General features: G+C 37.3%; 3 protein-coding genes across 4 annotated transcripts; 1 reads left to right on the top strand and 2 right to left on the bottom strand.

Moving 5' to 3' along the window:
* Positions 1 to 345: 345 nt before the first annotated feature.
* Positions 346 to 4,499, bottom strand: LOC141813584 (ER membrane protein complex subunit 7 homolog). Its single transcript, XM_074701546.1, has 7 exons — positions 4,330 to 4,499; positions 4,200 to 4,243; positions 2,153 to 2,261; positions 1,881 to 1,944; positions 1,674 to 1,790; positions 1,490 to 1,598; positions 346 to 645 (listed from the first exon to the last, which is right to left on the bottom strand). The coding sequence occupies exons 1-7, from the start codon at positions 4,452 to 4,454 to the stop codon at positions 560 to 562; spliced, it is 654 nt and encodes a 217-aa protein (XP_074557647.1). The 5' UTR covers positions 4,455 to 4,499; the 3' UTR covers positions 346 to 559.
* Positions 4,500 to 4,859: 360 nt separating this feature from the next.
* On the top strand, positions 4,860 to 9,136 carry LOC141813769 (ubiquitin C-terminal hydrolase 22-like). Its single transcript, XM_074701753.1, has 3 exons — positions 4,860 to 6,031; positions 6,532 to 6,653; positions 8,072 to 9,136. Exons 1-3 carry the CDS (start codon positions 5,133 to 5,135, stop codon positions 8,857 to 8,859), a joined length of 1,809 nt encoding a protein of 602 aa, XP_074557854.1. The 5' UTR covers positions 4,860 to 5,132; the 3' UTR covers positions 8,860 to 9,136.
* Positions 9,137 to 10,878: 1,742 nt separating this feature from the next.
* Positions 10,879 to 24,567, bottom strand: LOC141813211 (flowering time control protein FCA-like). 2 transcript variants are annotated; one of them, XM_074701141.1, is made up of 20 exons: positions 24,204 to 24,567; positions 22,462 to 22,532; positions 21,819 to 21,897; positions 17,344 to 17,426; positions 17,208 to 17,259; positions 16,426 to 16,496; positions 15,846 to 15,912; positions 15,673 to 15,752; positions 15,538 to 15,602; positions 15,389 to 15,451; positions 14,543 to 14,702; positions 14,388 to 14,465; positions 14,182 to 14,302; positions 13,736 to 14,103; positions 13,387 to 13,557; positions 13,000 to 13,299; positions 12,890 to 12,925; positions 12,164 to 12,226; positions 12,043 to 12,088; positions 10,879 to 11,157 (listed from the first exon to the last, which is right to left on the bottom strand). In XM_074701141.1, the coding sequence occupies exons 1-20, from the start codon at positions 24,520 to 24,522 to the stop codon at positions 11,138 to 11,140; spliced, it is 2,313 nt and encodes a 770-aa protein (XP_074557242.1). In that variant the 5' UTR covers positions 24,523 to 24,567; the 3' UTR covers positions 10,879 to 11,137. The 2 variants fall into 2 exon arrangements, with proteins under 2 accessions (XP_074557242.1, XP_074557241.1); XM_074701140.1 differs by having other exon boundaries at positions 13,736 to 14,302.
* Between the last annotated feature and the right edge of the window lie 499 nt (positions 24,568 to 25,066).

Below are 25,066 nucleotides of genomic sequence, written 5' to 3'. Positions count from 1 at the left end.
GATCGTCGAGTCGAGTCCGCCAACCGGTGAGCCGATCCTGTGGTCACCGCCTGCATCGTGTGCTGGGTTACGGGAGTAGAGTCCAATAAAAGCCCATTGTTTGATGGCCCAATTGGTTTTAACGGCCCAATTAATCTTAACGGTTGTTCAAGAAAAGCTCATTATTGGTCGGTCCATTTAAACCAGACCGGTCGGGGTTAAGTTTTCGTTGTTAATGGTATACGAAGGGTTGATATGGATCGCATACGAACATGGATTTATGAACGTGAATATACGTGAATATTGAAACATAACTGAGTTGGTTATGACAGAACAAAATTACAGAAGAAGACAAGAATTCGAATCTCGAAGAAACCGATACAATAGCCTCCAATAACTAAGAACACAATAACAAAAGAGTTCATAATATAAGAAACGACTGCTAAACACTGCTTCATGGTACAACCACAAAGCCTTCCCAAGAACAGCAAATTCAACCCTAAAAATAGTTAAAGCACAAGATGAGAAGTTATTTCATTGCACAAGTTTCAGGTGCATTTCCAATTCCTGGGTCTGAAGTTCAAGTGCCCCTCGCCAACATGTTCGAAATCGAAGGAATCCCTTGTGCCCTCATTTCCTCTTGAGCCCGTTTCATTTCCTCTGGATCTGAAGCAGAAAGTGAACGGATTGAAAAAGACAGTATAAATGCTACATATTTATAGTTTACATAGAGAAGACCATAATGCATTTGCAAACTAAGATGATGATGCTGATACTTGTACAATTTACATAGAGATATATCGGTCCACAAATTTGAAAAGGCGATAGAACATAGAGATACGGGGTGAAGTACTGAATAAACACACAAACAAGCACCCCTATCCGATGACGATGCTAGAGATACAGAAGTAATGAAAAAATCACCATTAAATCGACAAATCAAAAGGATGGTGGAGCATGTAACACATAGCAAAGGAATACCAATTGAAACTGAAGCACAGTACACTTGTAGAGCATGAACACCTTTGGGAAGTCAAATTTAAAGCTAGAGTGGATTGCAACGGCGTATTTTTTTACACAGGTATTCTCAATCATTAAACTTAGCTCAAATGTGCGTTAGTAGATATTGATTGGTCACAATATATTAACACTTTCACATACCGTTATTCTTTGTAAAATAAAATACATAACTGCTACAAGTGCACTTTGCATGGAAACATAGCATGAAGTAGTGAATGAACATGATATGGAGACAATTTGTTATATAATTATCTCAAAAGTTCATTTGTATTGATGTTGTCCAAACAACGGATATTGCTCAGTCACTTGTGATGTTCATGTAGAAGCATGGTGAAATGAACAAATACCATTTAGATTGGATTGGAACAACTTTAATTTAGAATACACTAGCTTTCTTATTTATCTGTTTTTGTTCTAAATTCAAGATGCACGGTTGTAGATGTGTTGTTCAAATTGCATATGACGAATATCAAACATAGTAAAAGCTTACCAATACTATCCATCAATTTTGGCATGACAAATATCACCAAAAGCGTGAAACCCAACATTAAACCCATTGGACTTTTCACTACTGACCAAATGGAAAAAGGTTCCCTTATCTGTAAACAAGTAGCAAAAAAATCAATAACATTTTGTAAAACTAGTATTCATGATCACAAGTAGCTAATTCTCACCTCATAGTAATGCTCCTCTCTTAGTGGCTCGAGGATCAGCTCATAGAGAACTCTACGATTCTCTGTGAGTGCTGCATGGATGTTACCAGGGTTTCTAGCACTGATATCAACACGAACCTGAGAATATGTGCATGTGTTTTGATAAAGAGGAAATAAGCTCATGGTTTCATCGTGTTTGAACATGTAATAGGAGAGAAGATAAATTACCGGGGAAAAGAAATGACCTAGTGCAGCTACTTCAATCAGATGTGTTCCAGCTGGCACATTGTGACTTTGAGCATATAAGTTAAGATCATAACTATGATGCATTCACTTATATAATCAAAATGCCAAAAGGAAACCTTTCCAAAAATAAAAAGATCTATCCTTCGACCTTTTCAAGGACACTGCAAAAGTATGTTTAAACATGAACCTACAGCAAAAACTAACAACAAAATTTGAGGCTAACAGAAGAAGGTGTATAATGCCCAAGAGGATACAATGAGAAATAACCATCTGCTCTTGTAAAAGTGATGCTTTGACCACCATTAAGTATGACTTTGGCATTTGTAAGCTTTGGCAAAAGGCCAAACTCTTTGGGAGTTTTACCTAACAAAAAAAAAAAAAAGACGTGACAATCAAAATCTTTAGCAAAGTCCAAAAAGAAAAACAACAATCAGGACACTAGGAGATGTAAAACCAGTTTTTAGCAAATCATTTGCTGCATGTTCAGATGAAAGCAAGATCCTATATTCATACTAATAGCAACAATAAGCAGAAGCTGTAGATCAGTACATCACAATTACTTGTTTTGGACCATACCATGAGATAGAATTGGAAATCAAACACAAGATCTACTATATATGTGAGATCCCTGACAGCATGGTGAAACAATGTTGTTATATGATTATCATTGTGGAAGCAAAGAGGAAATAACAGACAGGAATAAGTATATAACTAAATCATAATAAAATTAACAAACAATTTTAACACTGATCACTTGTTGCAAACCCAAACAAATAAACTGATCAAAACTTTGTTCATCGTGTTAGTCAACCTCCACAGTAAAACTTGAGGTCCTGAACTACTACTCCCATGTAGGATTCACAGTAACTTAGATTGTGCATATGTAGTACCCTGAAGTGCTCACTAACAAAATGAAAGGAATTTTCAATTGTATGCTATCATATGTTTCCTTAGCATGATCAAGCATAGCTAGTGTTTCAAGGAATAGTATTTTACAAAATCTTTTAAGTCAATACAATCAGACAACAGATGATAAGACTTTGCTGACTTTCATAATCTTATCTCTTCAAACTTTAAAACACTAAAAAATTATCATACACATGGCACTTGGATAAATTGCTGCATCAACATTTAAGAAACCCAATAAAAAGGTCTATGGAACATACATTTGGCATATTGGTGCCAAGATTTAATGGAAGAATTTTAGTTCGCGGATAAGTACAAGCATAACATAATGTTAGTATGTAGTCAGTAGCATTTCATAGTGTACTAAAGCTTTCCCATTGTGTTATAAAGTAATAAGAATTCCATGATTGTCATTGGTGAATTCACAATAGTAGATATGGGAGTTAGCTCAACCTAGGGGTGAGTGCAGACTTAGCTGTGAGATTGTACCTAAAAGAGGTATAAGTCAGGTGGCAACTTGGATGAGAACTAATTCCAATTGAGATGAGTCAGCCAGGCGGGGATGAGATCAGATCATTCAATGTGTGGCTAGATTGGCAGAAGTGGTCTAGCTCAGACAAAGTGAAAACTAACTCAACCCAGGTGAACCGGACTCAGCAGTGGTGATCCAAATTCTTGGTGTGGATTATGAAGACCCAGATTGAATGCAAAAGTTGACTTCCCTGAATTGCCAAGAAATAATGTACTGAGTCTCTTGTGGTTACTGCACACCCTTCTACTCTACTTGGCCCATTTTATAGCTTCAGGGAGTACATGTGGTCTTCTCCTTGACAACACTCCTCAAAGCCCTTTCTCAAGCCAACAAGCTTCTCAACATGCTAGGTTCCCTTTGATCTCCCTTAACCACTCAGATTCAGATCACATCCTTCCCCTCTTTGCGATGCGGTTTTTAATCATACAACAATCAAGTTATGTGGGAAAAATTTTCTGTATCAATAGTGATCAGATATTCGTCTTAAAATATTTGACTGAGGTTTCTACATATGAACCTCTTGATGTTAAAATGCTGAAATACAACAGAAACTCATGCTGAAGCTCTGATATACTTCGAGGAGTCAAGGACTGCCTAGATTAAATACTATTTCATTCACACACCAACGTTTAGGAGGACAGCCTACGACCATATCAAACCTAGCTTAGCATCTGATACCAAACTTTAACCCCGTATGAAAAGTCTAGTGACAAGGTCATCAAACAAAAAATAGAATGGAAACAAATTTCATATTAAAGATCCCAACGTCCAGTTTCATAACGTCCAAATCAAATTACAGTACTTTGTCTTCCCTCTGGATTGCTCCAAAGACCTAATCAAATAGAATGAAGGAAAACACTAACCTCCCAGTTTCACCCGACCCGCAATCGTGTACCCGTCGTCGGAGCTGCAAATTGAGCGATAGCAAAATCAAAAGAGGAAATTCCCAGATAGGGTTCGGCTAAAGCAATTGAAATCGATTGAGAAGGGCACCTAGCGCCTGCAGCGAGGGCCAAAGCGAGGAGATGCGAATAAAACAGAACTAAAACAAGGATCGCCACCGGTGAACCGGCGAAAGCTGCCGCCATTGCTGCCGCCGATCTCATCGCCTCCGCCATGGCGACGACGATCTCCCTTTATCGTCGCGATATTTGCACAAAACCCCACGTAAACTCCAAAATCACATAACGACTTTCAGCCAGTCATAGAATTCAAGCACCACGTTTCTATACCCAAACATACTGTTTTCTCATTGGATGGAGCCATGGATCGCACCGTAGGTAGGCAATTGATCAAATACTTCTTAAATACAGAAGCAACAACGTAAATCCATCCGTAAAATGACGCGTGTCATACTAACACACGTAGCGGATATCTATTGGCTATAAAGAACAAATGTTTCGATATAGCAAGCAGCTAATCATATGAAGACTTTGCTTAACTCTGCATGTTCGTATAAATGAATCCTATGCTCCTCCTCGTTCGACGAACCTGCCACCGTCGCCGATTCCGTCTCCGAGTCGACTCACTCGTCTTCCTCACTCGTTCCATTTTTTTGAACCATTACATACAATTATCACTATTGATCTTATTTTCTGGTTTTTTTTTCTTTATTTAGTATCTTCTCTGTTATTTTCTTTCCATTTATCGTAATTTTTAAAAAAAATATTATAGTTTAGTTGTTGTTAATTTGATTGACTCAGTGAGTCCGGCACCGAGTCAAGTCGCCTCCGTCCGATCCATGAGGTTTTATCTCCCCGTTGCAGCACACGAATCAGCGCGCAGATCCACCTACAATGGCTTCCAACTCCACCCTCCGCCTCCCGCCGCCTTGCCCTCATCTCGCCGCCTACCTCTCAGGCGGCGGCGGTTCAGGGCTCCGATCGCTCCACCGCTGCCTCCGCCGGCGGCCTCCGCTCGGTCGGCCTGAGGTCCGCCGCGACACAGGGGAGGTGCCCCGCTGCGGCGCCTGCCGCGGTGGGGGCGCCCGGTTGTACGCTTGCGTGGCCTGCGCCGCCGTATCCTGCATCCGCCACGCGCCTGACCACGCGGCGGCGCGCCAGGGGCACGAGATCGGCGTCGACGTGGACCGGGCGGAGTTGTTCTGCGCCGCTTGCAGCGATCAGGTGTACGATCCCGATTTCGACGCCGCCGTCGTGATCGCGCTCACCACGCCCGCCGCCTGCCGGGCCCCGCGGACGCAGACGGGTAGACGGGCGAAGCGGACTCGGAGAGTGGAATATCGCCGCTGGGCCCCCAGTACGGACGAGCGTGCGGTGATCGGGCGGAGTTCTAGCCCTTTGCTCGTCCGGGAGGGCAATGCCTCCTCTTGTTCCACCACCAACACAGTGAATTCGACGGCTAACGCCGCCGCCACTTCCTGCGCTACCTCTTCCGTGCCGTTGCCTTGGGGATTGAGGGGTTTGAACAATCTGGGCAATACCTGCTTCATGAACTCTGTTCTACAAGCGCTGCTACACACGCCATTGCTGACGAATTATTTCTTGAGCGATCGGCACAACCACCTCGTTTGTCAGCAGAAGGTCAGGAAGAAAGCTGCCACCAAGGAGAGGAGGAACGGTTGGGATGCAACTGCCGGTTTGCAAATCTGTTTGGCCTGTGATTTGGACGCGATGTACTCGGCTGTCTTCTCCGGCGATCGGAAGCCCTACAGTCCTGCCAAATTCCTTTACAAGTTCGTTTGTTTCCCCCTTCAAAAGATGTGATTTTTCATTCTGCAAGCTAATAATTTTTGCCAGTCTGGATGAAAGCAGTCCGAAATTCCCTAAATCGATGGATGGCTAATGCCTTTACTAAGACAAAGCTATGAATCACTTTTGTTGCTTGTTTTGCTTTGAAGATATAGAAAAAAGAGCAAGCAGCAATTGGATTTTTTGCTCTAGACATGATATTGTTTTTCTAACCTCTTTTTTCTCTAATTGAAGTTTATTTATGTTCATCTAACTGACATTTGCCAAGGAATAGCAGAAAAGATGCCAACTTGTAAAGAAAAATTTAGAATTGGCTTCTAATGAAAGCTATGCGAGCACAGTATCTAATTAGTGATAAACAATGTTTTCGACGGCTTGTTTCTTAAATGGATATATTGTCCATGTTCATTTATTTTATTGGAATCTCTGGTAACTTAATGTGCCTTGTTTTCAAGCAACAAGTAACTTTTTTTTCATGCCGCAGCTGGTGGCGATATGCGTCAAACCTTGCAAATTATCAGCAGCATGATGCACATGAATTTTTCATTTGTATGCTTGATGGAATCCATGAAAAGGAGCAGGAGCCATGCAAACCTTCCACCCATGGTAAGATTCTTCTCTTGGCAACTATGGCATTCACTCTCAGCCATGTTGTTTTATATTGTTCTCATTTTCCTCCATATCTATTTCAGTTTTAATGTGATCACTGAACATACTTAGAGAAACTCATGGCTAGAGTTTCCAAAAGATTTGCCCTTGGCAAAATCTTTGAGCAATCTTGTATCTGCTGTTGTCTATTTGTTCTTTGTTACTGATGATGATCCTTTATTCATCAAATTTGCTGACTAAAGGCAAAAGATGTTTTGCTGATTTTTATGACTATTGTCAGTTCTCTGAAATGCTATAAAATTCCATTTAATTGGAAAGCATTTACTTTATAATAAACCCATTTTATGTAAATCACCAAACTTGCAATAGTTTGTATCTACATCCGTATCCTTTTATTTTACTTTATTGATTTATTACTTGTGATAATAAAATAGAAGATTTCAGTATGGACATAATGGTAGATGATCACAAACTCTGCTATTTCATTGAGATAAAAATTTTACTAGCAAAAGAAAATCTACCATGTGATGCAGTTTCTGTTGCCATTGGCATAATACTTTGTTTGTCTTTATACTTCGACTGTGAGCCTCAGAGCTCTCAGCTTAGCTTTTTTCACCTATAGTCAACTATATTTTACAGGAATAGGCTTTGACAATAAACTGAACAATGCCAGAGGTTGCTACTGCAAACAAGCATTTAGGAATATCATCTTTGTTAATTAGATGAAAACATGATGGACCTCACTTGTGCCTATTTATCATTCACCTGAAAATTTTTGCAAGATACAGGGATCTTGATTTCATTTTTGTTGATTATTTGAGATCACCAATTCTTACCTCAGAATAATTTTGATTACCATTTATGGAAGTTATATCTTTGTAGTTGTGCATCTTGTAATTGGCTCACTCTTGATTGTCATCGTCATTTCTAGGCTGCATTTCCAAAATTGATACTTTTTTTAGGGTTGAAGTGGACAATGAATACTCACTGGTGAAGCACTCACATGAAAATGATAATTTGCATTAGCACTTGATGCGCATATGACTTTGTAAGCAGTTATTCATTTTGGCCTTAGTTATAGAATTTGTTCTTGTATGCATCACAGCTCTGCAATTTTTATAAAGAAGCTGCTTAGTCGCGGCTGATACTCGATAAACAGTGTCGGCTTTAATCGACCCAGGATCTTAGTCCTCATTCAGCAGCAGAAGTTATTTCTGTTATTTACTTTTGTGGTATGTGCAGCCTGATACATTGTTTTCTTCTTTTCGGTTATCTGATATCATCGTGATAAAGATTTTAACCTAGATAACGCCATTGTGTCATGCAATTAAGTCTTACAAATGTTTGTGTAACAAAGTTTCATTCCATAATCTAATGGTGGGTTTTCTACCTTTGCTTTCTTCCCTGTTGTCCAGTAAGCAGTGGAGAATGTTGCATTGCTCATAGGGTTTTTTCTGGTACCTTGAGATCAGATGTCACTTGCACCATTTGTGGGTTTACATCGACAACATATGATCCTTGTGTCGACATCTCCTTGGACTTAGACTCAAAGCAGAATTCTACTAAGACAATAGGCCCCAAACACCTTATCAATGGCGACTTTATAAAGTCAACAATAGGCCAAAAATCTCAAACTTCTACCATCATGGAATGCCTGGATCGTTTCACAAGGCCAGAAAAATTGGGTGCTGACCAGAAACTCTTCTGCCAACAGTGTCAGGTGAGGCAGGAATCCTTAAAACAGATGTCAATAAGAAAGATTCCACTGGTAACTTGCTTCCACATCAAGCGTTTCGAGCATTCGTCGACGAGGAAAACATTGCGGAAGGTGGATCAATATCTGGACTTTCCATTTTCCCTTGACCTGGCCCCCTATCTTTCATCCTCCATTCTCAGGGCTAGATATGGCAACCGGGTTCTGGCTTCTGAGGATTATGACTCAGATTCAGATGCATCAGTCGAGTCAGTGTCGAACTTGGAGCTGTTCGCGGTGGTCACGCACAGTGGTAACTTAGATGCTGGCCATTACCTGACATACCTGCGTCTCAACAGCCAATGGTACCGGTGCGACGATGCATGGATCACTCATGTCAACGAGAGCATGGTGAGGTCTTCTCAGGCATACATGCTCTTCTATGTACAGAAAATTCTTTACTACAAAGCGAGTGAGAATGTGGTCAGCTCTTCGAGTGTTTGTCGATAACAAGCTCCAGTTTTGACACAGGAAAGCCTATTTACGACCAGCTGATTGCAGGTTTACAGTCTTTTTTCCTTGAAAGTCTCCTACAGGCAACAACCCTGATACAAGATAAACAAATTGGTTGATATCAGAGTGCTTTTTTTTTCCTGGCCCCAATGAGTTGTCAGTTTTTGGTACAACTTAACAGCCCTAATAGGTGTGTACTTCAGATCTTCCACACCTTCAGGATTGAAGAGAGCCCTCCTTAGTATTAATGCTACTAATGAAGGTTGTTTTTTTATTAACGGACTCATCTTATTGCTACTAATGACTAACTTTACAGAGGCATCCTAATCTGTAGAGGTTTTGAAGGATCATGTATGTTAGGACACTGCAAGCAAACTAAGGAACACGAGCTAGTGGAAGTGAGGCATTTGTTGTCACATTTATTAAATCGTTTGGGGTGGTTTAGTGTTCATTGTCGATCCTGGTTGTCTTGCCTCAATGGTCTTGAGCCTGGCATATTGTATTTCGAGTGTTTGTCATCATGTTTCGCTTTGTCAAAAGAACAATGTGATACATTTCTCCTCCATATAGAGAAATTATAACACGATGCCATAATTCACTACTATGATTTTTTTTTTTTTTTTTGCTCATAAAGTTTAATGGGGTGGTAAGAGACGAGATGCATTCCTAATCAATCCAAGTTTAATTCTCACAAAGGACACGATTATGACAATTGAACTATTAATGATATTAGATCGTAATATCAAAAACTATCACACTTTCTGAATTTACTGAGTGATTGGATCGTTCATCTCAAGATTAGTCAGTTCGTAAAAATTGAATATCCAATTATAAATACTATGATGTATTTTTTGTGATAAAAAATTGTTATGTTTCTTACCTAAGATGTTATGTGATCTACCTCAGATTAAAAATAAAAATAACACCTTTATTTAATAAATGAGACTCGCTACAAAAGATATACTTTTACAAACAACAAAGTTAAGAACACAAGCCATGATCCCCTACAAAAAGATCTCTTACCAACAACAAAATATCAGGCATAAACCATGATGCGCTATGGCAAACACAAACACAAATAAGCAATACTTTATTTTGTTAATTTCTAAAACTATTTTTTTATTAATTTAATTATTTATTTCTTGCGTTCCGAATATACTCATCAATTTGAATTATACTTGTTAGATTGATCTACCAAACAATTTAAATGGATTAGATTTAAATTTTATCAATATATTTTAAAATAGATTCAAATGGACCGATCCACCTAGATCCGTGAGCCATATGAATCAACCTATGATGGACTTAACTTAACTTGGCTTGTGAATTAAGAAAACTTTTTTTTCTTTCAAATTTAAAATTAAAATAAAAAAACTTTTATCACAATTTAAATTTAAAATTTCGAATTTAATCCATTTAATTATAATTCAAATTTAAAAATTTTAATATTTTTTAACATATTCATAAATTAATCCGTCTAATTCACAACTCATCCTCAATTGAAAATTTCCACCCACGATGTTGATGACCGACCCATCCCACCCAATAATAGGATGAATTTTTGATAGATTAACTCACGTCATAAATTAACCGTTTGACAACTCTAGTTCTGACTAAGCTTGAAAGCATTCAATCCAACTCCACATAAAATTTTTATCAACCATCAAAATAAATTAAGAAACACAGATAAATTCTGACAAATAACTCAACATCACAAATTTTCTAAACTGCTAAAATATAATATACCCTAAGTGTGATTTAAATTCCATTATCTGAGAAGCTCGTCCCAGTACCACGAAGCTTGCTTGAATGCATGAAATCCAGAACACAAACCAGGCTCTTCGACCGAGAAAAGGGGTATAAATAAGCAATGCTCATTTTGCAAAAAATAACTAATAGCAGAAAACTTGCAAAGAAATATACGCATGAAAACTAATGCTGTAAAAGCAACGGTTGACTACAACCTTGCAAACAGCAAAACTTGGAACACAAACCATGACCCTTAAAGAACACAGATATAAATAAGCAATACTCATGTTGCTAAATGCTAATAGTAGAAATATATGCATCAAAGACTCACTAAAAAACATCCAAGGGCAATTACAGCCCTTACGAACAACAAAATTTATAACACAAGCCATGATCTGATACGACAAACAAAGGATATAAATAAGGGCTAATCGTTTTGCTAAATGCTAGCAGTACAAAGTTCGAATGGATCGAACAGCTACAACAGCTATTTTCTAGCAACTTTACGCTTCTCCTACAGTTGGCATCAAGGCTGGATCCAAGTACCTGAACAAGACATCAAAGTAGGTACACAAGTCAGAGAAATACCATGAGTAGAAACTTATCGAGCTCTATCAAAGAAAAGACACAAAATATTGAATTTCTTCTGATTTGCATGAAATGAATATCAGCATCACAACGAAGACAAAATGGCATAAGCCCTGAGCATTTGAGTAAAGAAGATTCAGCTCAGTAAGTTTGTTGATGTGATTTACTACTGTGTGCTTGCAGTATTAGTTTATTTTGATCGGAATGGACCATATGAATAATTATTTAGCTGACATGGAATAAACAACACATCTTTTTGTGGCAAAACCATACAAAACAAAAGCGATACACAAGAATATTAAACGCATTAAGTAGCATGGGCGATAGGAGAGAACTGCACTGTGCATAAGATTGCTATAGCCGTGGAATCAGGACAAGGCATGTTCGTCTCATTTATTCAGGGGCAGCTACTAAATAGGGTGCTAGTGAACTAAGTAATTTGAATGAAAAGAAACAAACGGCAAATTATGAAAAGTTCCTGATTTAACAGAAGCTGGTAAGTGTGAAAAAAAGGAAGACATTATCATGCATGAGGATATATTTCATGCTGAAGGGTAGACATGACAAGCTTTAGCATGCGAGGCCAGGATTGTGATGTGAGGAAGTTATAACAGGCGAAGACAGAGATTTGCCTTAAGATTAAAGAGGTATAAAAAGGTGATAAAGGTATGACAGTCGATAAATATCGGCTTAGCCAATGGAACCAAGATATTTTATAGACCAACTAGTATTCACTAAGTTTTAGCACGTTAAGGATTCAAGATGGATCAATGTCATTCAGCCAACAGCAATTAGCTAAAAAAACATATACAAAATTGCAGAGATAAGTGAGAATTTAAGGACCTGAAGGTTTGCTTTTCAAAGCCCAAGCTTGTGCTGTTGGAATCCCCTACATGAAATGCCAAAGCACAAAAGTAAAATAAATGTAGCTCCAAAAACTGAAATTCAAGCACTAATCCAATACCTGTTGGACTTTTGCAGGATCAGTCACAGACCCACCAGCTTTCAGTTGTCCAGAACTCAAGTCCTACAAAAAAAAATAGTGGTTAATGTATGCTAATTAGCAATTACAATCTCCTAAGTTATGACATACATAGAGATAAATCAAGGGAAAGATTGCTAGTTCTTAAAGTCAAAATACACATCTATAGCCATCACTACCAAGCAAACAATTTCCTAGAAACCATCTCCATGTTATGATTGGACAACAGAGATATAATAGACCCTTGATAACAGGCACTGAATCTCAACAAAAGGCGTGGAATAATTGGACATTGTTGGGTGCTGCAAAGAAAGCTCTAACTAGACCAAAGAAGGAAATAGAATAAGGCACTGTCCTGTAAATTATTATGCTTGATAAAATATCCCAATTTACAAAGAAAGAGAATTGGTAACACCGTTGTCTCACAAGGAGAATACATAAACAGTAAGATGATTTCTTAAGATGTATAAACAAAAGAATATTTGGTCATTTTTCTTCTCATATTCTTTTAACACTATTTTGACCATTTCTTAAACAAGACAATTATTTTCCATATATATATATATATATATGTCGTTTTTCCTATTCTACCCAAGATATATTTCAAAATATTTCCACTAAATGTGCTGCAAAGATAGTAAAGAAAATGATTAAAATATTCTGTGTTAATCAACATAACCATCAGACTTAAATGAATGCGGAACTTACTTGCCCATGTGGTTGGGCTCCACCAGGAGCTTGATACTAAAATAGCAAAAATGAAGTGTGAGTTATAGGAAATAAAGAATCTGGATGAACAGACAAAAATATTAACTAACCAATTGCATAGGTTGAAGTTGTAACTGTGCTTGTTGCCTCATCATCTGAGGTTGCACTTGTGCAGGCAAAATTTGCTGGTTTGGCGGAATGTGCAAGTGTGACTTGGTATCGAGTTGTGAAGGGTGCTGCTGGAAAGAAAGCTTTTGTTGTTGCTGCTGCTGATGCTGTTGCTGTTGTTGTTGCTGCTGCTGCTGCTGTTGCTGTTGCTGCTGCAGCAAAAGCAACTTCTGTTGTTGTTGCTGTTGTTGCTGCTGCTGCTGCTGCTGCTCAAATAGTGTCAATTCTTCAGGCTTCTCCCACTGGAATGGCAACAGTTTAGTTATTTGCATCTAAAGGAACTAAAAATTCGAGCATACCATTAGGTAATAGGTCACATGAGCAATTACCTTGCTCTCTTGAGTAATGCTATTATAGTAGTACTTGAATCCATCTGGAGAGGTATGCTCTGTCCAGTTGGAAGTCATAGAAACAGCAGGTGAAGAATTTACTGGAACTGGAATAGATGGCACGCTCGTAGGTACTACTGAAGCAGGTGTGCTAGTGGCTGTACTAGTGGCCTGGATGGTAAACAAAAAAATGTAACATTGTAGTATTTCATCAGAATGAGGAAAGATTTAACAGTTTCTATGAAGATTTTAAAGAAATTTAGACAGGACATTTGTCGTTGAAAGATCTTCCAAGTTACAAATGTGACGAAAGTTAGACAAGCACACGGTCCATCTAGAATTTATTTACCTGCAATTTAGAGGCCTCAGGAAGTGTCTGATGCTGTTGCATTTGCTGCAGTTGCTGTTGTAACTGGAAAATTGCCTGTTGAGATGATTGGAAGCTAGATTGTAAGGATTGTGCCTGTTGCTGGAGCAGCATCTGAGGTAGCTGTGATGGAAACTGTTGAATAGGCTGCTGAAGCATCTGAGGCGTGACATTGGATGTGCCAAACTGGGGAAGATTAGCAGTAGCAGGCATAGCTTGTGCTTGTAGGGTTGAGGGGGCTTGCTGGGCAATAGAAGGGGCAATTTGCTGAGCCAAAGGCTGCGAGGATGCTTGCCCACTCAGTCCAGGTAACTGTTGTGAGGGCATGTTTTGGTTTAAGGTTGGACCACCTGAGTGAGGAAGTTGATGGCCAAGATGATGCTGTAAAGGTGCCTGCAAATTCAGTGGGTGAAGGTGGGACATAGGACCTTGTTGGGCATGAAGTTTTGAAGGTGGAGGAAAGTTTTGCTGGTGCACCATTGGCTTTTGCAATGCTGATATTTGCTGGCCGCCAAAAGGAGGGACTGCAGCCATTGAAGAGTTGAATCCCTGCATTATACAACCTATTGTAAATTAAAAGTTCTAAAGTTTCATAAGAGTGAACTAGAATCACAAGAATACGATGATTTAAGACCTGTTGTGATGAAGGTAGCACTGAAGGACTTGAGACTGGACCAGCATTTGAACCAACAGTTGGTCCAAAATGGCCAGGCTACACAGCCAGATAAATTTCATTCAGAAAAGAGAGAGAATGCAACTACTAGCAAACTAGAGAGCTTTGAAACGTACATCTGATGGCGTTCCAGGGGGACCACCTTTGACTGGAAAGGTGCTTCCAGATCCATGTGAATTGGAATGAGAAGCTGGACCATTCAAATCAGGACTCAATGGGTTCCAAGCATCAGCTGACTTTGGCCCATTTCTTGGCTCATCAATATTAGCTGTTGGCCTGGAAACAACAATGTTTGGAATCAGAAACATACAAAGGATACACTATCGGCAAATTTAAAAATCTGGCTGCAATTTTTAGCAAACACAGTTGTGAGTAAGAAATCATTTGGGACATTCTCTTTGCATTTTCTTATTTGGCATGAACTGACATCAAAGTTGAAGTAATATTTGTACATTAAAAAAAAGAGGGGAAAACAGCTCTACAGCTAAAGTTCAGTGATGATGGCGAATAGTGTTAATTTATTGGAAAAGGGAACATCGGTACTTAGCCATACTTGATGTCAGCATAAGCAGTCATATAAGCATGCTCAAGAAATTTAGTAATATCTTATTTTTAAATTAAGCCTTAATTTACTTTTGTCTGATAAATGAAATTATTTTTTGAACTAGCCTGTTCAGAACCACCATTGCTGTGCTATAACCCTAGAACCATTCTGGCTAGCCTTTGGGAAAACATGCTCATGCAGATTATTTTGACGGTTATACCATCCCCTTCCAGCCAGAAAATTTTGTAAAATTACAGCAGATAAACTTGAAACATTAACATGCTAGCATCTACAGCTCTTTAAAAAATAAGTGCTAAAACATGGGTATCAGAATCATCTCAGTCAGCTATACCTTTACTATTTACTGAATTTCCAACATAGCACTTGCATATGCAGATACTAAAGAGATACACCATACCTGATGACTAATGCTGCATCAGATCGAGGACTGACACCAGGTCCACCAAATGCAGGTCCATTCCTGTAACAATCAGAAGTGCTCCTATTAAAGTAAAGAGATGATGAACTTATTGTGGAAATGATTTAACATTGAATACAAGTGAAAACCTCTGATCAGAATTCCTTGGTCGCTTCGGATCAGCAAATCGAACCACCAATGGTTGTTCACATCCCTACCAGCGGAGAAAAGAAAAAGTCATCGTTAAGTTTAGCAAATGAAGGACTAATTAATGCAAAAAATACCCTCATCACAAAAGTTCCATCAAGAGCATTCATAGCTGCTGCAGCCATCTCTCTATTTGCAAATTTAACAAAACCACAACCTTCACAAATCATATAGAAAATCAATTATTACCAGTGATTCTATTAACTGAGCATGCAGGAAAAAAAAATTCCACAAATGTGCATAGACATACCACGATTGTGACCCCATGAATCTCTCATTATGTAGACATCTACAACTTGCCCATATGGAGTGAAAACCTGTCACATATCTTGTCAAATTTTAACAGGTAACATAGATATCTTAAGAGACACCACCAATTTGAAAACGTAGAATATTTCAACTACATATGTTTTCCAGTTCATGTTTCAGTTTGATATAAGATCAGAAGGTCATTTGAGTAGGAAGAGTTATATTTGAGTGGCCAAACACATCCCAAAACCTCAAGATCTTAAGACCGAATCACCCTAGACATTTATGTTCTCAGCGGTCATTCATGTGTGGGGTAACGCCAAACTGGACTAGTCTAGATTCAACTGGCCCAAAATCAGCATGTGAATGCATCTAACTTAAGTGAATATATATCTTGCTGGCTAAGCAGGAATTGAACTCAGTCTCTGATACCATGTAAAATTTCAATTGGCTGACCAAGTAACCCAAAAAACTAGAGCAGTTGAGCTGTCAGAAAAGGGATTAATCTATATGATTGTATTGTATACAAAATCAAGTTTACATAAAAGAGATATCAGACAAAGCAAGCTATTCAAACTTACTTCCTCAATCTCCTTTGCAGTGGCTTGCTTGCTGAGTGATGCTACAAACAGTTTGTCTTCAGCAGCAGCACCTAGAACACAAATCAGTGCACAATCAACACTAATCAGGACATGCAGAACAAACACTTCAAAATTAGCAACAACGCGTTTATATCATCCACAAGAAACAAATCTACACAAGTGTAGAAAAATAGAAGCAAAATAGCACATATCAACATAAGCAACTGCGTCCAGATTCATAGAAGAATTTAAACAAAGAATGCAATTATATGCGGGAGCATATTCATTGCTGTAGCATGGTATAACTTAAATAGAGCAACTTGAGACAAACTGAATGTCTTCGAATTCGATTCAGCAAACAAAGAAGCTGCAATAGTATGAAAAGCCAAGAGCCAAAGTGTAAGAGTTGGTTCACCAGATTTGTTGAAAAAACAAAATGTAGTTGTGTGACAAATTGAGTATTGGTAAACGAACATAGTATTAGAAATTGCATCTGCAATGACATGCAAGCATAGAAAGCCTTCTGTAATTGTGCAAGATCAAAGAAATTTGAGAAGCAAGGTGCAATAGCACAATGTATCCCCTTATAGTTCTAACTGACTAAAAGCCATAGTAATCTGTGCAAAATTATATGTAGATTGACAAATTTAACAAAATTACAGTGTCAGACATAATTTAAAATGATAGGGCCATAGATGTACACTCCTCCAGATGTAATCAGAAAATAACAAATATATGTTATGAAATTTGTGAATGATGAGATAATGGTAACAAAGTAATACCAGGATGGTTTCTGTCTCCATCAGCATATCTTACTTGAATAGGTCCTGAACCCTGAGAAAATGGATATAAAGTCAAGCCACAATGTATAAAAGAGAAAGCTCCATTAAAATAATTGGCAGTGTAAAAAGCACTCACTCCAGGCAAAGTATATTGATTATGTAAAGCCCTGATGGCTCTATCAGCATCATCAGAAGTGGCATATTTTACAAAACAACATCCTGCAAAATAAAGGTTTCCTTTCTTGACCAAGATGAACAGAAAGAATAATTAATGGATATGATAAACATAACATATGCACAGCAGGAATCAGGAAAACAAAATAAGTATTTAATAAACTAATTCATCTAAATCAATGAGGCAAAGGTGACTAAATGATTCAATCTTTTGTAGGTTAGGAAAGGTAGATGCAACTGAATAGGAATCATAACTCATTTGCACAGATAGAATTATAAGCAGGTAAGGAAGTTCAGATTACTAACAAGAGAGTTTCTTGAGATAGCATTTCGTTGTGTTATCAAGATCATTATTCTTTTATGACAAGATAAGCAGGAAATAATTAATCAGGAAAAAAATCCCATTACTTCAAATGCCAACACAGACAATTAGACACTTGATAATATCAATATTACTTGGTGGCCTACCATAGCTTGAACTTCTCATACATTACTTGTGATAATACTATTGCATAGGTCTTAACATCACATTAAAATTGATGCAGTCAAACCCAAATAGTTGGGCCAATCGAAAAACAAGGATTTTATAATTGTTGCTTTCTCACATATTCCGGAAGGAATCAATTTTCAACTAAACAACTGTCAGGTGATTTGAAGCTCTAATGGGAACAAGCATGCAAATCAAGACCACATTACACAAAGACTGCAAAAGACTGATCAACACAATGTACCACACAAACAACTGCCATTTTGATGTATGGGACTGCAATATCTTCTCTTTGTCAAGGAACTATAATGAACGTGTAAATATTCCTAATTTCCATTCAAATTGCATGCATAGAGTGATCACCAATCAACAGAAGAATAAGAATATCAGAGATTCAATTTAAATAACACAGATCTGATGTCTCAAACAACTTCACAAGTCGAAAATAAGAATGTCCTCTGTGAAGCTATATTTTCAAGGCACTTTCGATAATAATTTACAGAATTCGTAGGACAGTGAAATGATGCACTAACATCCCTTGAGCAAGATTCATGCTGAAGATTGAGGGCACATCTCTATATACATCAATTAGGAACGTTGTGTGTCAAACTACATACCAAGTGCTTACAACATAAGCTCACAACTCCAGTCACTACTGCCATGCAACATAAGTTCCCAAATACAGACACAATTGCATGGTTTGTTTTCCATGTGTAAAAATAAATGGCACATACTATATATGTGTATCGCCTTCTCAATGGCAACATTTGCACACTAATGGTCTACTTTAATTTCCCCATGAATCGAATGCTAGTGATGACTGATGAAACAAAAGTTCTCCATAACATTGCAACTAAATTCAGATATGGCCAAGGACCAGCATTGCACAAAGAAATGAGTACGTTGCACCCTATCCAGCGAATTGCTTAAAGATAACTCATCTCTAAGCACTAAAAATTATCCAATATTAATTGTCTATATGTTTATGGATATAGTTTGCACTCATAATTATCCACTACATCTCTATATGTTAAATAAAGCTTTATTTGATCTTCTCCAACCATTCACACCCTAAAGTCTAATGAACTATATAATCAATTGTCCATCATCAGCAAGTCTATCCAAAAAATAAACCATTTCTCACAGCATGATAACAGTTTTAAGTACAACAACATAAGTTAATAATACCTACATTTGCATTATTTAGTCCAGGGAAATAAAATCTTACAAGAAATCACATAACAGACATGTTTACAAGCATACCTCCATTACACAAATGACTAAGAAAATTCCTAATCTTTCTGCAATTTTTTTCTTATGAAGCAGCTGATACAGAGAAACAACAAAACAAAACACAAGATTCCAGCCATCACATGGTAAATAGTCACAATCGTTTCTCATCAAGGGATTTGGATTTTTCACAAACACAACACACAACCAAAGTACAGCAAAAAGGAAGGCGTAAAGCATCTAAGACACAATAATGTTCTTAAAAGAACAAAGAAACTAAGAGCTCTCAAAGTCACACCAGTAACAAATTCAGGTTTTAGTTGGGATAAATAAGATCATAGGCAGATGATAAGTAACAAGAGGTTATCAAGACGAACACGCTAGTTCTGAGATTCAAGGATTCAAATGTAGAACTAGACAAGCTCTCCTATTTTATTGAACATTTAAAAATACTGTAGCACCTTCAATGATTTCAATGGGAAAAGGGAAAGAAAACTGTAAACCATCTTAAGCCTTTTTCTCAGAAGAATTAACACAACATTAATAACAGAATAACAGGACTTTGTACTAGCAGTTGGCACTACATAAGTAACAGACTGTCAAAAACATCCCCTGTCAAATCAGACTGCGAACTAAACAATCCAGAGAAGTAACAGATTCATTAAGTGAAAAGGACCATCTCATACACATCAACTATAATCCACAAGTATGTACCTTGTAGAATATCTTGCTCATTCAATAATGTTGATAGAATTTAGGTTGGAGAATTGAACACAGGGCGCACGACATAAGATATTTAACATCAATCAAAGTTTCCTTAATAAACAAACTACAACACAATAAATAGAATGAAATTAACAAACAGATCTCAACTAATTATGAATGAACAATAGCAAATCAATTTTTTTAACCTGTGTGATGTAGGCATACACTTCAGTGGATGAAGATTTGAAACACCACAATGCACATACTATAATCAATATGAGCAAAAGCAGAGGTATGAGGAAAAAACAAAAGAACATACAAGCATATCACTATCCTTTATAAAATTTGTGAGACAACCACTGCTGCCAAAGTAAAACTGCAAAATAGCTAAACAAGAATAACTAAGCACCACATGAATCGAGAAGCCACCAGATGAGTCACGGTTCATCGGGGAAGGAATATAGCATATAGAAGAACAAATAGGAGTAATAGACTTTGGACATGGAAGAACTGATTCTGAAAGTTATGCAAAATTGCAGCGTGTAATACTCGCAAACAACAAAACCCTTTTTGTCAATGGCAATCAATTCCAAGAACTATCTAAAGTACTTTTTGGCATCCAGGATGGAACTCAACTTTAGCAATTTGAATTGCATCAACAAAAGATCATGCCCGTCTACCACAACAAAGATGAACAATGTACCACATGATCTTCTTTACATCAGCACTTGACATCACAAATTTTTCTGACATCAACAAAGCTCTCAAGAGGCCATATGATATACAAATATTACAATGCAAAAACTCAGAATTATGAAAATCTGAGCAACATGTATTAAGAGTGAAAGACCACCAGGCAAACACATATATCAAAATCTTAGTCCAATTTATTAAAATGGTGCCATAGAAACAACCATTGCCCATATTATCAACACATGCAATTTAAACGAAGTTAACAAACATCACTCATCAAAATTGAAATTGCAGCTTGATTACACGAACAGAGACAAACCACAAGTCATACTTCAATAAAATTGATTTTGCTTGTAATTCAGTGTGTGTTAAGAATCAATTCATTTGCAAACTAAGAAACACAACCACATTCTGCACCACCAGAAATATGAATCTCAAAAGATAAAATCCTGAAGAAGACTCCATTTACTCGCAAGGAAGAATGAGAAAAAGAAAAGAAAAGAAATCAAGCATCCATGAGTTGACCAAGATCAATTATTCGCTTCAGAATCATGACCATTCCACAACCACTGATGGCAAGGTGAAAGTTACAAATTCACACAGCATGCACTAGGATGAAAGTTTGGAATCCCATGCCACTCATTTCTTTTGCTCATGCTAGTAATCAGCCAATAGGGGAGAAACATCTTCCAAGAATTGCAGGATGGCTTCTGCTTTCACATGAGAGTGAACAATAAAGTCAAAAATCCAAGCTTCCAACCCAATCCAACAGACCATATCAAGCAGGTGGTCAAAGTGCATCTAGACATATATCGAACGACAGAGGTACAACTTCAAAATGGTCAATTCACAAAGCATGAATTTTTTTCAAATGAATAGGTCATAATGGATATGAATATCTTAGCACAGTTTGAAAGCACACATAAGCTGCATAATTGCATCATGTCACTTGTAGTACAGCAATTCCAGAACCAAACACTGACATCATCCAGAACCTAAACTTAAATGGACCACATATGATGTCTTGTTTATCACAATTCACACAATGCTGCAGCATCAAGGCATCAACTGATACTGCAGTATCACAGTACTTGATAGCAAAACTTAAAAGTCAATAAACCATCAATGATCTTGGTATTTTCTTCATCTTGTACTAGAAAAATAACAAAGGAAGGAATCATGCCAAAAAAAAGGATAACAAGTGGCAACAGTTCCCAAAAAAATGATAGGAGAGATGGCCAGATTGTTCACAGCTTATTCTCAGGAACCTGGAAAAGAATGAGTTGATAATAAATACAAAGACAAAAGAAATTTGAAAATACCTTGTTGCTCTCCAGTTTTCCTATCCTTTATAAATGCCACTTCGATAACATATCCATGCTCCTCGAACAATGGACGAATCTAAAAAACAAATATTTTATATTAAAATTATCACGCTATTAAAAGTTCTGAAACCATGTTACCATGCAAAATAGAGCAAATGTCAAATATTAGTCAGAAACTATGATTAATATGGTCTAATAGCTCATTGAAAATCCATAGAAACTATCATCTGGTACCTGATGAAAGCCCCACAAAAAGAAATCGACAAACACAGTTTCATGTCTCAAGTCTATCTCAGTTATTTTATACCATTGAGATAACAGTTTTGCACAGATATTGGAACTTATTTGGAAAACTAAATTGCACATTTCAAATGAGCTAGATTTTCAATGTAATATCCAGCTAGTTAATATTGCTGTTATTAATGTTTGATTCTAAATCTAAGAAAAGGGACTATCTAAACAAGACACTGAAACTTACAAATCATTGACAAATGAGAAAACCATCAAGTGCAAGTGTTACCGAAATATAGATAACAACTGTTTTAAAAATGGGGATGATAAGAGATAAAATGACGACAAATGCAAAGAGTAAAGATAGTAAAAAAAAAAACAACCAGTAAATGTAGCAATAGTCACTTACATCTTCTTCAGTTGCTGTCCTTGGAACTGCTCCAATAAAAAGCTTGGCAAATTTATTTCCACCAGTGTGATCTACATAGTGATTATAAAATGATAAGAAGTTATGCAAGAATCAAACTGTGCAACTAGGAAGGGCAGGCAGAATATATTACTCTCATAGCAATTGAAAGGGGAAAAAATCAACATCGCAAGATCATTCAAGGTTAAACCTATCAATACCGTCATGCTATGGTATTTATAGGAAGATCTAAAATTTCATGATTAACAAAGTTGTAGAACACATACACAACGGAACATATGAAAAGTATGTGAAAATCAATCCAACTTCAATTTTAAACTCAACTTGTGAGTCATAACAACTTGTACATGATACCAATTCCAATTTAAACTCAATTCATGACTCATAACAATTTGTACATGGTACAAATTCACCACTGCATTATTGAATTACTAAACTAAATTTTTGCAAGAAATATTTATGCAAAATATATCATCTAACAGCTAAGGCAAGCCCTTCAATAGTGAAAGTTCGATGTGGGTGTAACAAACAGATACATATGTAATAAAACTGATGGAATTCATATACATGTTACAATGATAAAATATGATAACTGATTACAGAATTGGCCTAATGGAGAACATGAGTAGAAACTCTCAAACATTTTATATCCCATAGATAAAAGATATAAGAAATGCTTCAAACGAACAGATATTTAAACACCATGGGAGGATAAAACCATGTACTTCTATACATTCACATGAACCTGGAAGAAATAGTATGCATTGGAATGAAGATCATCAGGGTTAATTCACTAAGCATGCTAGCTTGTTTTGATATTCTGACATCAATTAAAGTGATATATAACCGATTAGCAATATCTTAGTAAGCATATGCAAGTCTCAAAAAAAATGTTCTAGAACAAAACAAAATCCAGCTCAGTCTCAACTTTATCACATAGAATATCAACACAGTACAAGAAGCTCTAAAACAAAAATCTACAGCTCGATTTCCCTGTTGTAGCAGTAGGATATCAACAAAAATAAGTCAGATGGGAAACTTAGAATTCATTTCTGATGAGCTATAGTGTCAGATGGTTTCTAAACATTGATGAGTGACAAACTAAGTGGTGCCACCCCATTCCTAAGACATGCAAACAAATTTTGAAGTACTAGACATGTGATTGACTAAATTAGTATTAACCAGCTACTGAATTTGTGGCTCAGTAATTCCCTGCCGAGCAGGATTTGGAGGTGGGATGAACATAAACTGAAAATACAAAGTCATTGAACTTATTATTCCACAACCAGAGTGATTCTTCTGTATATGCAGGAACACAAGACAATTCTCGTCAGGTTAAATAACAAGGACCGAAATAGCCCTTCACTATGTAGAAAAAGGCATAGCAAGTAAAAGTGGTATATTCATTTATAGACTAGAGCCATGATCGCATCATCGTCTTCCCCACACTCGTTCCTGCAGTATAAAAGAAACCCAGGAGCTGGAGCTACAAGTTCAACTTTAGGGATCTATGTTGAGGTACCGTCGGGAGACGACTTATTAGCTCCGCAGTTAGATATAAAAAGGAGGGGGAAGTCTGACGAAGGAACATAATGATCAGATAAAGTTGGAAACCGCCGATGAGTCCCTAAGAAAAAACCCCTAAAACCATTGAACCAAACGTTCTCATGAACCTTAACTCGTAAACAGCGAGAACTAACTGCGAAATTAAGATTTTAGTTTACCTGGAGAACCACCTCGAGCGGAGAATCCGCGTCTAGGGCCACTGACCGGCGGCGCCGGGCCGAAGCCCCCGGGATCTCCGCCAGGGAATCCAGCAGCAGCTGGAGGCGGAGGGAGGTCTTGCATTGCACGGTAGGGATGGTAGCGTCCTCCTGCACCGCTATTTCCTCCGGCGAATCCCTCACCGCCGGATCCGGTGCCGCTCCTGGTATAGCGGGGTTGGCGCTCTGTGGGACTGCCGGAGGACCAGCGAGAAGGCGGCCGCCTCCCACCGCCGTCGCCGAAGCGGTCGTCGAAGCGCTCGTTGCGGTGCCTGTCCATGGAGGTCGACGACTAGGGTTTGCTCCGGTTCCTCGTGCGTCCGTGGGCAACAGAACAAAGATTAATCGACCGTGCCTGCAGAATTTAAAAGTTGATTGGATTATTCCAAAAATTCAATTTTTTTATAAAAAAATATTAATTATTTTAAATAATTCGGTTGGATTTTAAAATTTTGAATTCGATTAAATAAAATACCGAATTAAAACTATTGATGTGGTGTGAATACGATGCTAATGTGAAAATCATTATGAATGATATTTATTTTTAAAAATCAATTTAAGAATTTCAATTATTTATATTTTTCTATTTTTTTATTTTTTATTAAATGTATTATTTTTTATATTATTTTTAGTCGGTATTATTTTTTATAATTTTTTATAATTGATGTAATAATGATTATTTTATAGATTAATTTGAATAGAAAATTTTTAAAAAGGACAATAGAAAACCGCCAAACATAAAGAAGATCATGATTTACTATCAATTGAATAAATATTTAAATAATTTTAAAAATATGAAAATAATTTTAATTAAAAAAATTAAA

This window comes from Curcuma longa, chromosome 20, assembly GCF_044706935.1.
Source record: "Curcuma longa cultivar G26 ecotype Majalengka, Jawa Barat chromosome 20, ITB_CL_G26_1.1, whole genome shotgun sequence".
NCBI lineage: Eukaryota > Viridiplantae > Streptophyta > Magnoliopsida > Zingiberales > Zingiberaceae > Curcuma > Curcuma longa.
The sequence above is the reverse complement of the archived record's forward strand: the minus strand, read 5'-3'. Positions and strand labels throughout refer to the sequence as shown.

Coding starts and splice junctions, on each gene's coding strand:
- LOC141813769 (XM_074701753.1), top strand. CDS start 5,133: ATGGCTTCCAACTCCACCCTCCGCCTCCCGCCGCCTTGCCCTCATCTC. Junction 6,032..6,531: donor CCTGCCAAATTCCTTTACAA/GTTCGTTTGTTT, acceptor TTCATGCCGCAG/CTGGTGGCGATATGCGTCAA. Junction 6,654..8,071: donor ATGCAAACCTTCCACCCATG/GTAAGATTCTTC, acceptor CCTGTTGTCCAG/TAAGCAGTGGAGAATGTTGC.
- LOC141813211 (XM_074701140.1), bottom strand. CDS start 24,522: ATGGACAGGCACCGCAACGAGCGCTTCGACGACCGCTTCGGCGACGGC. Junction 17,427..21,818: donor GAAAACTGGAGAGCAACAAG/GTATTTTCAAAT, acceptor TTTATTTTGCAG/GATGTTGTTTTGTAAAATAT. Junction 11,158..12,042: donor TTTGAAAAGCAAACCTTCAG/GTCCTTAAATTC, acceptor TGTCTTGTTCAG/GTACTTGGATCCAGCCTTGA.
- LOC141813584 (XM_074701546.1), bottom strand. CDS start 4,454: ATGGCGGAGGCGATGAGATCGGCGGCAGCAATGGCGGCAGCTTTCGCC. Junction 4,244..4,329: donor GCCCTCGCTGCAGGCGCTAG/GTGCCCTTCTCA, acceptor CTCAATTTGCAG/CTCCGACGACGGGTACACGA. Junction 646..1,489: donor AAAATTGATGGATAGTATTG/GTAAGCTTTTAC, acceptor TTTCTGCTTCAG/ATCCAGAGGAAATGAAACGG.